At 60.3% G+C, this 12,487-nt stretch overlaps 1 protein-coding gene across 1 annotated transcript; it reads right to left on the minus strand.

The window, feature by feature from the left end:
* Positions 1-251: 251 nt before the first annotated feature.
* Positions 252-11,117, minus strand: VANGL2 (VANGL planar cell polarity protein 2). Its single transcript, XM_047704853.1, has 7 exons — positions 10,911-11,117; positions 10,649-10,770; positions 7,799-8,413; positions 6,965-7,102; positions 6,369-6,571; positions 4,288-4,519; positions 252-3,599 (listed from the first exon to the last, which is right to left on the minus strand). The coding sequence occupies exons 3-7, from the start codon at positions 8,321-8,323 to the stop codon at positions 3,339-3,341; spliced, it is 1,359 nt and encodes a 452-aa protein (XP_047560809.1). The 5' UTR covers positions 8,324-8,413; positions 10,649-10,770; positions 10,911-11,117; the 3' UTR covers positions 252-3,338.
* Between the last annotated feature and the right edge of the window lie 1,370 nt (positions 11,118-12,487).

Here is a 12,487-nt window from a genome sequence, read left to right on the forward strand (position 1 = left end):
CTTGGAATCTGGGTTTGGAGCGGGTAGTTTCCAGTCTCAAGAGCCTGGGGGGGTGGGGGAGGGCGGGCAGGCAGCAGAGCAATGGTGAGTTCACACTGCCCCCTGCTGGCCGCTCTCCCCCTACGCGGAGCACATACTTGCCCAACAACTTCTGCTCCAGTAGAAAAAGAAAAACAGCAGAATGCCCCCACAAAAGTCAATTGTCTTTATTTTATATAAAAAAAAATTTGTACAGTTTTAGTTCCTATGTTAAGAAAAAAAACCCTAAATTGCCATTATGTTTCAATCCACTGCAAACTGTAAAACAAGCTTTTTATATATTAAAAAAATTTACATTTTACAATTTTCTACATGCATGCACAAGGTCGCTGTACCCAAAAAAAGAAAAACGAAAAAGAAGAAGAAAGAAGAAGAAGAAGAAAGAAAGAAACAAACAAATGAAAAAAAAAAAAAAAACCTAGATTCAACAGTGGCCAATTCTACATTTACAATCTCACTTGGAAGGGACCCAACAACAAGCCCCCTTCCTTTCGCGCACAGAACAACAGATCACAACAGTCACACACCAGGACCGAATCCGTCAGCAGATGCTGCCCTGGGGGAAGGGCAGGGGAAAGAGAAGACAAGACAGACAGAAGGACGGACGGACGTACAGCGCAGAGGGGTGAGGGAGCTCCTCGGGCCCCACAGAGAAGCGCAGACTCTGGGAAGGGGTATTTCAGATGAGAAGGTTCTGAGGGGTCCCACTGCCTCTTCACAGGTACCGTGGCAGGGTTGGGATGTGGAGCGCGAGATAAAAGGCTCAGATGGGACAGAGATGGGCGGAAACAAGGAAGGATCAAAAAGAAAAAAACGAGTCAACGGAGCGCGAAGGGTCGTGTAAGAGAAATGGGACCCATGAGGACAGGCGGCGTGGCAAGGTAGGTGAAGGCCTGACATGCAGCGTCCCCGGGGCGCTGGTGGCGGGGAGCTGGAGAATGCTGGAGACCCGGCCACACGCCCGCCCAGGGTCCTGGGGGAGCGGTGAGGGGCCACAGGTAGGTGTGGCCCCCACAGGAGAAGAGGAAGAAACCCCAGCGTGGCAGGAGCGGAGGAGCAGGGGGACAGTGCCCAGAGGGCCTGGGCCCACGGCAGTTCACAGCATGAAGACAGCTCCCCGTGCGGAGAAGCAAAGGACACACACAGCCGAACACTTGACAACTCATCCTGACATTTTAAAAAAAAATAATTATTATTATAATAATCATCAAAGAAGACAAAGATACCACAGTTCCAACGCAAAGGACCAAAACACTACCGTTCTCAGTCACAGCCCTTAGTGCTTAGAGAGTTGGGGGAAAGTTTGCTTTTGTTTTCGGAAAAAGGAATGAAAAAATCACAGTGATTAAAAACATGGCAGGTTCTGAAAAGAAACACTCCCCCACCCCTAACGTAGGGCCACAATGAGGATCCCAGATACCTTCTGTCTGCCCGCCCCAGCCGGGTCCGTCCGTCACACCACACCCCGCTCCTGCCCACCATCCAGGTCCCATTTTCCAGGATAGTGAGGTATTTCGAAATGTGACCCAGGAGGGACTCCTCGAAACCGGTCCTTGAAGAGAACAAAAGATACCTTCCCGCAACCCCCAGGACAGGACGTCTTCCCTCAGGCGCTGCCTAAGTCAGGCCCCAACCCACTGCCGGGCGGACGGCGGTCAGCATGAGCCGAAGAGCCCTTGTCTGGGAGGTGGTGGGTGGACAGATGTGCTTTCTCAGAGAGGATGGGGGAAAGGCCAACAGGAGGGCTGCCCTTCCACAGGCAGGAAGCTTCCCCGGCCAGAGACCAGTGGGGATCTGAGCCCAGGGGGCGCTCCACGTGCCCAGAACCAGTGAGTCTGCCGGAAGATGGGACCGGGAAGGGGCCCGGCGAGTTACTCAGAGGCCTGGCCCAGGGGGGCACCCTCCAGCCCTGCCGCCAATGGTCTGCCACGGGGATCCCGGCTGGAGGTTCCAGTTCCCTTGGCTAAAACTACACGTCTGAGTGAAAGGCTCAGATTTACATTGAAAATATGTCTTAGAAGACCGGTGAATTTTGCTCAAAAAGAGACCTAAACTCTAGAGAATTCAGATCGGGTGTAGAGACTACAGAAGCTCAACGGGGCAAGGGACGGATACCCACGAAGGCAGCGATCCTGGCCCCTCCCCCAGCACTGAGGGAGACAAGCGCCCAGAGAACCAGGCAGGGAGACAGGAGGGGACCCTGGCCAGCCAAGGAAAAGAGAACCCCTGAGGCAAAGAAGTGGGCTTAAGGCAGGGGATGAGGAGGAACTACCGGCTCCCCCCCCAAACGAGATGAGGCAACAGGTCCCTGGCGCGGGAGAGAAGACACATGGGGGTGTGGGGGGGTCAGGGAGGAAAGAAAAGCATTGGTCTAAGACCGCAGGGGTCATCGGGTCATGGGCGGCAAGCCACTAAATCAGGGCTGGCGTCTACTCGCCATCCTGCCCCAGGAAGGGGAAACCTGGCCCAACGAGGCAGGAACGAGGGTACAGGCAGGTTCAGGGTGGGGATCCGCGATGTTCCCCAGGGTCTCTCCCATCCTTCCCTCAGTGGCTGCCCAGCACGAACCCAGTGAGGGAAGGCACCATCCCCCATGGCCCAGGAAAGGTGGTCACAGAGGGTTTCTGCCTAGTCTGGCTATGGTCCCAGGAGACCATATGACTCAGAGACAGAAGGCAGAGACTTTAGGGGTGAAGGGCAGAATCTCCCCTTGCTCTGAATGTGTGTGGCTGTGCAGGGGAGGCTCCGACAGACAAAGCCAATGACCACGGCAGGGAGACCCCCGACCCAGGCCGAGTCAGAGGGACGCATGGATACCCTGCCCCGAGGACTCAGCGATGGTACCGGGCCAGCTGAGTGGGCAGGAGGATGGACGACCCCCCATCTGGAGGAGTTTGGCACTGTGGCTCTCTGGAGTCATGTCTGGGCCCCGGGACATCTCATCGGGGCACAGGCGGAAACTGCTACCAGAACCTGGTTTGGGGGGTGCTGGGGGCTCAGGAGGGCCCTGTCCCCTCTCAGGAGAGACCACCATCCGGGAGGGAGAGAGGGAGAGGCACGGATTCCTGCATGATGACACCAAGTGAGGGCTGGGGACTGAGAGCGAGCTTCCCAGGCTCTGCTGACAACAAAGGGGCCTCTTGAGGCTCCCGTGGGGCAACCAAGAAGGAAGGGGGCAGATGGGTAGGGAGTCAATTCAAGTAAAAGGAAACGGGGGCAGGGGCCGAAAGGCGGCAGGAGACGGGGGCCGAGCCCACCCCCCGCCCGCAGGGGCCCGCGCCCCCGGCCCTGCGGCTCAGTCACACCGAGGTCTCAGACTGCAGCCTCATGACAAACTTGTGCGACTTGGGATCCACAAACTCCTCGGAGAGTTTGAAGAAGGGGACCTTCTTGGTGCTCACCACCAGGCTAAAGTCCTGGCGTTTCAAGAGGAAAACGATGCCGTCCTTGAGCCCATTGGTCACCGGCTCCTCGCTCACCAGCGTCCACTGTTTGGCCAGCCAGCGCTCCTTGTGGTACTGGATGGTGGGTCCGGCCGCCAGGTACCGCTCCAGGAAGGCCTGCGGGGGGCCATGGGCTACATGGGCGTCTCTCCCACCCACCCATCACCTCATGCCCCCAGCCCGGGGGCACAGCTTCCAGAGACAACCACGAAGTCCCCCAGCTCACGCTCTGCTTCCACACCGTCTACAACAGAGCAGAAAGGGGCAGAGCTCCTCTGCTTCAGACCCTCGTATGAAACACGGGGAAGCGGAGCCCACAGAAGAGGGGGGTGCCCCCAGGGTCAGGACCTGCGCCCTGCCACTTGCCTGCACCAGGGTAGGCCACAAGCCCCCCCGGTTCTTCCTTCCCCTGCCATCAGCTCTCACGGAGGCTGTCACCCTGCTCACCGAGGGTGGTTCAGGACGCAATTCTAGGGGGCTGACAATACAGCGGAGGGGAGGGTAATGGCTCAAAAAAAGCACAAAGAGGGTGGTGAAGGGGCAGGGGGGACTCGGTACGGCAACCGCACAGAACCTGGAGAGATGGGAGTCAGGTCTCAGCGGCCCCGGAAGAGTCCAGAAGCTGTCCCTGCTCCTCAGCACCTGCGAACTTGACTCAGAGCTGAGATGGGGGGGCAGGGATGACAGATGAGACCACGGGGGGGGGCGAGTGGAAGGCAGGGCCGTGAGGCGGGTGCGGTGAGAGCACCGTGGGAAGGTGGGGGGAGCAGGGAGCAGCAGGATGCTGGCGGCAGGGTGGGCCTACCTTGGGCGTCATGTCGTGGGTGATGCAGAACTCCAGGTGCTGGAGGATGCTCTCCATGGTGTGGTAGGGCTGTTGCTTGGTGGTGCGAAGGTACTTCTGCATGGCCCGGGCCATGGAAGCAAAGATGGCCTGCGCTGCCTCCCGGGGGTCCATCACCTCCCTGGGGTTCTTCTGCTCCTCCTCCTGCAGCCGCTTAATGTGAGTGAAGGCCTCCTCCACCGCCACCACGAGCCTGGGGGACAGGAGGGGCCTGGACCACACGCCCACCTCCCATCTTTCCCTCGGCTCCAGCCCTCCAGCAGCCTGAGCGAGGTCAGGGCTCGGGGTGGGGAGACCCGGAAGCACACAAACCCACCTGAGCCAAGGGCTGGGCTATGGGGGCGTGCACACACTCGGTGCAGTGGCAGGTGGGAGGCAAGGCAGGAAAGAGCTATAGAGCTCTGGGAGCGGAGCGCAGGGACTCCAGTGTCAAAGCCGGAGACTGCTAGGGCCTGGGCTCAGGGGGAGCAGCAAGCCTCGCGTGCAGCGGCCGTGCTGCCCGAGACCCCCCGTCACGCTTCGCTGGGCAACAAACGAACAGGCACAGAGCAGGGGCAACACTGACATCCATCTGGGGGGTGGGTTTGCAAGGAACTGACTACAAACCAGGAAGAGAAAGGCAAGAACATGAGGGCCGGATGGCAGAGGTGAGCCCACCATTCACAAGAGACCTGGAAGGCTACAGACACGCGAAGCCCTCCCCGGCTGGCCACCAGACAGAGAATGAAAACGTCCGTGTCCATCGAGACAGGCAAAGAGGGAAGAGGACTGTAATCCAAATATGGCTGAGGAGGCAGGAGTCACCCGTCACCCCGGCGTGCGCAGCGACGAGATGCTACACGCCGGACCTGCCACAGCAGGGGTGCATCTCAAGAACCGTGTTAAGGGGAAGCAGGAGAAAGAAGTCAATCTGCGTTACAAGCATAAAGGGGTGCCCTGTGGCTCAGTCGGTGAAGCATATCTGCCTTTGGCTCAGGTCATGAGCTCAGGGTCCAGGGATCGAGCCAGCATTGGGCTCCCTGCTCAGCGGGGAGGCAGCTTCTCCCTCCGCCTCCACCCCTCCACTCATCCGCACTCCCTCTCTCTCAAATAATTAAATAAAATCTTAAAAAAAGAAATGGCACTGCTGGTCTTTGACCTATGGCAGGGGACACCAGCCTCATGTCAGGACAGAAGGGATAACTTCCTCCCTTACAGCCTGGAAACCATTGGAGGAGGGGCAGAGGGCACAGTGGGTGGTCAGATCAAGGCCCCATGGAAATCCCAACAAGCCGAGGTGGGACACGGCAGCAGCAGGTACCAAGAAAGACTCTTCAGGCCTGACTTAATTGTACGTAATAATGCGGACGGGACAGAGGGAGGAGTGAGGACAGTACCGCAGAATGTACCAAGATCTGAGTGCCAGAACCTCATTTTTTGCAGATAAAAGGAACCATCAGCTGAGCAGGCCTCCAAGAGCTACTGCTCGGAGGCCCAGTCCAGCCTCAGGCCCACTGCTGTGGGCAAGGCTCCCACGGTTTGCCAGGTCCCTGCCTGCACGGTGGGGGGCAGTACTTCTGAGATGCCCCATTCCTTCGCCTCCAGCAGATTCCCTGCTCCTGGGTATTCCACTCGCTCAGGACATTTTGCAAATATAATTGCAGCGCAGAGTCAGTGGACGCGGACATCATAAAACAAGGAGATGACCCTGGCCAGCCTGATCTTATCCAATAAGCTCTTTAAAAGAGTTTTCTCCAGGAGATAGAGACGATGCTGTAAATATCAAACTGCCCGATCCCGACTGCCCGTGAGGCCAGGGTGACAAGGAACTGATTCCAGGGGCCAGGGGAGCTTGGAAGAGGACCCAGGCTCAAGTGGGAGTGGTCCTGGCCTGACACAGACCGAGGACCTGACCTGTGGGACTGTGAGCCGAGAAGCGTGCGCGGGTTTACGGCGCACAGCACGGGGGTCTGTCCCGGCAGCCGCAGGACACAGACGCTCAGCCCGCAGCCCTCATGCCGGGCACAGATGCCCGCCCGCACCCAGCCGGCGCCCGGACCCACCTGGCCCGCCGCTTGCGCACCCTCCGCTCGTGCTCTGCCTCCTCGTAGTAGTACTCGTTGTGGCTGTTGTCCCGCCTCCGAGCAGCTGCCGCGATCACGGCCCGGGACTGGCCCGTGGAGTTGTTGGTGCTGTTTTCTGCGCAGGAGCAGGACAGGTGGGCACGGTCACCTCTCAGAGCGCTGGCTCCCCATCCCGGGGAAGTCTGGAGATGGCAACCTCACACGTCGTACGAGGCTGTGCCCACCCCCGCGATACTGCTGGCACCCCCAACCTTCCTGGCCACGGCGGGAGGAGGCCCACAGCACGGCCACCAGGAGGGCCCTGGAGGGCAGGAGTCCTGATGTGCTCCCCCGGTGCAGGAGGACCTGGAGCTCAGAAAGCCGAGGGCTCAGAACCAGGGCTGGTGAGCAGAGAAGTCAGAATGGGGGGACAGGGGGTAACACGCCACAACACGGGGGACAGCAAGCCTCCGCCTGGAGTCCCGGGAAATGACAGAAGGGACTGGGGAAAGCAAGGAAGAGGCTGAGAGGAACGGGGAGCAGGTACCGCGCCCTGCCTAGGGTGCACAGGAGGGGGTAGGAGCAGGGCCACTCACCCTCCTCCGAGGGAGTACACCTTGAAGCCGGACACTTCTTGGCCAGGACGGACTTGGGCAGGTTGAGGAGGGCGGGGTTGTAGGACAGGGAAGTCGTGGTAATACTTCTCCAGGATCCACACAGCCACTCGCTGGATGCTGTGGGGAGATGGCAGGAGGGGGACAGAGAAGGGACCGACAGGGGTGCCGGAGAGAGTGACAATCATGGGCAGGTCAGCAGGGCAGGAAAGGACAAGCACAGGGACAAGCTGCTTCCAAGAAGCCTGGCTCAGGGCCCAAGGTGGACTTACCAGGCTCGCAAGCCTTCCCCGGGGGCCAGGACCTGCTAGTCCTTTCCCTGCTTCACTGAAGCCCAGGGAAGAAAGGGCACGGGGCCTGGATCCCCACAAAGGACTACCCAAGAGTCCCCCAAGATTCCCTCCGGGTCCAGGAGGTGCTCCAGATAACAACGCATGGCCCAGGGGGAGGGGCAGAGGAACTCTCCCGTTATCTCTCCCTCTAGGGATCCGTCCTCCGGTCAGTTCATCCAGCCACTGCACACTTGAGGGCTCACCAAGGCTGTGCCTCCAAGAAGGCCAGGGAAGTGATTCCCAAAATCCCCTGGTCTCGCCCCACACCCTTCTCCTCTTTGGTCCAGCCCTCTCTGAGGTCCCCAGTGGCTCACTGCTTGTTCTCTCCTCATTCCCAACTCCCAGCCCCACCTGCCCCAGGACCCTGCGCTGCTGAAAACCTACTGCGGCCTGCGGCCCCCCAGCTCCTCACCACCGCCCCCACGCCCGGCTCTCTCCCATGCGCCCTGCAGACCCCAGCCTCCCCTCAGGCCCGCGCCCACACCTGAGGTGGCCCACGTTTTGTAGAAGCGGCTGGCACCGTCGGTGGAGCGCACGACCTTGAGCGTGAACTGGGGCTGCAGCTGGCGCAGCTCCAGCAGGACCACGGCCAGGTAGTGCACGAAGAGGCAGGGCGTCCACAAAGCGAACGGCAAAACTGGACGACGCCCTGGTAGCTGCGCTCGCGGGCGTCCAGGATGCGCACACCGTAGAAGAGCCAGTATGACACCACGAGCAGGAAGACCAGCACCATGAGCAGTGCGCGCAGCACGAAGACGCGCGGCAGCGAGGCCTTGGGCCGCCGGAAGAACAGGGCCCAGCTGCCCAGCAGCAGGATGAGCAGCTTGAAGGCCACGGAGATGAAGAGGCCCTCGCAGGCCGTCCCGCAGGGCTCCAGCTCCTCCCGCCACAGCAGCGGGGGGGGCAGCAGCAGGAAAGCCAGCGGCGTGAGGAAGGACAGCAGCGCCAGCGTGGCCCCTGCCGCCACACCTAGGTGACGGGAGCAGTCCAGCGGGACACTGTCCTCCATGTCCTTGGCGATGCGCGTGAGGTCATCGTGGGAGATGCTATGCTCTGAGGTGCCCGTTACTACAGTGGTCGTCTCCCCCCAGTTGTCATCCTACAGCAGGAGGGGCAGAGGCATCGAAGGGGGGTTGGGGAGGAGGAGCGGGAGGGAGAAGAGGAGGAGGAAGAGAATGGAGCGGGAGGAGGAGGAGGGGAGAAGAAGAAGGGAGAGGAGGAGGGGGGTAATGAGGGGGAAGAGGAGGTGGAGGAAAGGAAGAGGAGAGGTGAGGTGGGGGAGGAGGGAGGGGAGGAAGGTGGAGGAGACAGGGGAGATAGGGGAAAGGGAGGGGAAAGGAAGGGGAGGAGTGGGGAGGAGAAGGGAGGGCGGACAGACAGCAAAGCACAAGAGAGAAGAGACGGCCATCAGCCCATGTGCAACCACCCTCCCCACGGTGGAGAGTCGGCTTCTCCCTTTCCCTCTGCCAATCCCCAGCTCATGCTCGCTCACACTCTCTCTCAAATAAACAGAATCTTAAAAAATAATAAAAAAACAAAAACCCGATGATTTTCATGTTCATCCAAAACTGAGAATCACTGGAATTCACTCAACAATCCCTAAGTCCTATTTACCCATAACAGGGTCTGTGGACACAGCAGCGCGGAAACCTCCTGGGAGCTGCTGGAAATGCGTCTCAGGCCCCAAGCCCATGCCGACTGCGCGGGAACCTGCATTTTAACAAGGCCCCCATGAATCATTCAAACGTTTGGTGGCTGGCAGGGGGAGCTGAGGCGCCCCAAGGACATGCAGGGTGCACGTGCCAGGAGGAGAGTCAGGCACGGCCAGCTGGGCGGAGGGCAGGCCACGTGCAAACTGGCTAAGCCAGAAGCACTACTCCCCAGACCTCGAGAGCCACTTTAGGGTTTCTGACTAAGGGGGTGACCTGAAACAAAGCAGTATGGCAAAGGCCAGAGGGACCCTGGGGGGCAAGGAGGAGAAAGGCAAGTGATCAGTGTAGGGCATGAAGACGGACACACTTAGGGCCACCCCGGGTCTCTGGTCGGCCCGCAGCACAGCAGCTGCCTGTTGCTAGAGGCATGGGGGGTAGACGGGCTGAGGTCCCCACGTGTCCTTCAGAGTGGGGTTCACTCAAGCAATCTGCTGCGGCCAGACACCATCCCACAGAGGAGCCCCCAGGGCCCAGGGGCCATCAGTGCCCACACCCTTCACTCCTGGACAGCATGGGGACAGCGTCTCAGGACTAGGACACCGATGGGGGGGTGTAGGAATGCCTGGCAGGGTCAGTGACTGGGCCTTCCGAAGGATGGGAGGAGAGTCCTGATCTGATGAAAGGAAGTGTGTGCACTGGCCACGTTCAGCTCGAGGAACTGGGTCTAGTCCTCACTCTAGGCTGACCCGCAGACACGCTGGCCTACCCTCTCCAAGCATCAGGGGTTTATGGCCTCCTCCCCCACAGCAGGTGAGCTGACCATGTCTCGGGGTCCCTTCAAGAACTTGGGAGGCCAGGTCTCAGGGAGAGGACAGGACTGGGAAAGAGGGAGAAAGAATACTTCCCTTAGGTATTCATCTGCTCCCAAGACCCAGGAAATCCCCAAGTCAGACACAAATTTCTTGTGAGGGGAAGGGAGCTGGGAGTCTCCAGCCCCAGAAGGAAGCGCGGGAGGCACGTGAGACACAGGCAACCCCAGAGTCACCTCAAATCCTACCTCTGCCCTAATCTAGCACTGGCCTCCCTGCTGGCGAGCACAGTGGGCCACAGAGGTTAGAGCAGGAGCAACCTGCTCACGGGCCCTCTGGGAATGACAGTGTCCTTCCCGGCGCCCCCTTCTCCCCCTTCTCCCCTCCTTTCTCCGGCTGACTCCGCCCACACCTGCTTCCCTCCAGACCCAGGCGATGCGATTCTGCAGGTGAACAACAGAGGGCGAGGGTAGTGCCCACGCCTCCCCGCTCAAAGGAAACTCCGCCCACACTCCCAGACCCCCTGCCACGCAGGGCCCTCCTGCTCGCTGTTCCCAGCCCACCCGCCTGGCTGGCCTCAGCCCAGAGAGCCAGCGATTCCCAGGACACAGCCCAGGTCACCTTACCTCTCTGACACCGGGAGGCAGAGGCTGCTGCTCCAAAGGGATCTCTACAGAACTCCCTGAATTCTACTGAAGGCAGGGTCCTACCTTGGGACACCAGCAGAACAAAGGTCTGACACAGATGCCCTCCCTGATAGGACCTCTGTCCAAAGAGCCCCAGGTTTCCAGGCCCTGCCCCATCGGTGGACCTCCAGCTTCAGGGAGCAGCCTGAAGTCCCCTGGCCCAGACCCCAGGCCCACGGAGGCTTACCCGCTCATTCCCCTCGCGTGGACTCGTTGTCCAGCAGGGGCTCCCCTGGAGCCTGGAATCGTCACGGACTTGTCGCCGCGGCTCCCCTCGCGGCTCTTGAGCGGTGCCGGTCCCGGCGGTTCTCTGCAGCAGGAGCCCAGGGGAGCGGGCACAGAAGATCAGAGGGGGGACCTGGGTCTTCTCAGCAGCCCCCGTGCACACCCACCTCTCACGCACCCCCAACACACCCTCCACCACGCACATCACCCCCACGCGGGCCCACCTGTGCTTGCGGGAGCTGCGGGAGTGGCCCGACTTGTAGGAATAGCCTGAGTACTGGGACTCGGTGTCCATGGCGTCCGAACGCCGTGCCTGTAGCGCTCCAGGGCCACAGGCTGGGGCCTTCTGGGGGGCCCCACAGCCGCCTCCTTCAGCACCCGGCTCTTCTTCAGGCCAAGGGGCACCTTCAGGAAATCAACCGTCACCCTGAGGGACTTCTATCTTGCTGGACGGGTGGGCTTGTCTCAGAGAAAATCAAGCGGCGTTCCTGAGAAAAGGAAGCAGCTGGTTAGCAGCTGGAGCTCCTTGGGAAGTCAGGGCCGAGAAGAGGACCATCCCCAAAGGGCTTCTGCAGATGGCCTCGCCGCTACCTCAGAATAGTCCCTCCAGGTTCCCGCTCTGTCCAGCACGCCCAGTTCCTCTGACCTTGCCTCCTACAAAGAGCACTCCTTGGCTGTGCCAGTGGGCGCAGGAAAGACGGCCGGCAAAGGCCACTAGGAACGACCCGACCCTGCACGCCCCGGGGCCAAGAGCCAGGGCAACGCTTTCCTTATTCTCAGCCAGGAAACCCAAGGCTCAGAGAGAGCAGGTTCTGGCCAGCCAACAGGCTGGAGCAACAGAGACCTCACAGAACAGAAAGCAGCTGGCTGCTGTCCAGGCCTCTCCTTCCCCCTCAACTCCTGTCCCCTGACTCACGGCTTCCAAGGATGCCCCACAGAAGGAAGGCTCCTGTCACCATCTTGCCAGCATCTACATCAAACAGCCGGGTCAAGCTGGTGGCTCCTCCTGAGGCTCAGAGATGGGTGTGTGTGTGTGTGTGTGTGTGTGTAGGCGCGCGTGCGCGCGCGCTGCGCGCGTGTGTGTAGACGCGCGTGCGCACGTGCACGCACACAGACTAGGGGACAAGATCAGGAATGGAAACTGTGGATAACGTTGGAGGCAAGTGGGGAGTAGAAGGCAGCAGGAACTTTCTCTAAAAGCCTCACGTCTGTAAACGGCAAGGTCGAGGCAAGGTCCTGGCTGTGTGCGCTCCGGGTGGCATTCCAGGTGGCATGCTCATTCTGCGCGCTCACCTCCGCGCTCCGCAGAGCAGAGCAGAGCGAGCGTTTCCTTCTCCTGCTTCCCCACCCTCCACCCACATCCTGCCGGGGCCCTCAGGCCCAGCCCTCCACGACCAACAGTCACGTGGTGCCATCTCCCCTCTGTCCCTCCTCTGTCCCTCCTCTGTCACACACACGACTCCGCCATGCACACACGCATTTCCCAGCCTCACTCCGCCAGCCCGTGGTCTCACTCTCAGGGACCGCCGTGCACTGTGCTCCCCGCGAGGGCCCCGGGGGTACGGCGGGGACCTGACACCGCATTCCCGGGCTGAGTGGGGCAGGTGCACACTGACCGAGGAAACCAGAACTAACCACTGCAGTGATGACAGGAAAAGAGCGAAAAACCAGGAGGGACGGCTCTGGGGCCCACGACCAGAAACTGAGTGCTTCTGCAAAGTTTCTCGGAGAACATGACACCTGAGCCTAAAGGGAGAGCAGGAGCGAACCAGGCAGAGCGGAGGAGAACGGCAGGGAGGCG

The sequence above is a fragment of the Lutra lutra genome, chromosome 15 (genome assembly GCF_902655055.1).
Source record: "Lutra lutra chromosome 15, mLutLut1.2, whole genome shotgun sequence".
NCBI lineage: Eukaryota > Metazoa > Chordata > Mammalia > Carnivora > Mustelidae > Lutra > Lutra lutra.

Coding starts and splice junctions, on each gene's coding strand:
- VANGL2 (XM_047704853.1), bottom strand. CDS start 8,323: ATGGAGGACAGTGTCCCGCTGGACTGCTCCCGTCACCTAGGTGTGGCG. Junction 7,103..7,798: donor CAAAACGTGGGCCACCTCAG/GTGTGGGCGCGG, acceptor ATCTCCCCACAG/CATCCAGCGAGTGGCTGTGT. Junction 6,572..6,964: donor GTGTACTCCCTCGGAGGAGG/GTGAGTGGCCCT, acceptor TGCCATCTCCAG/ACTTCCCCGGGATGGGGAGC.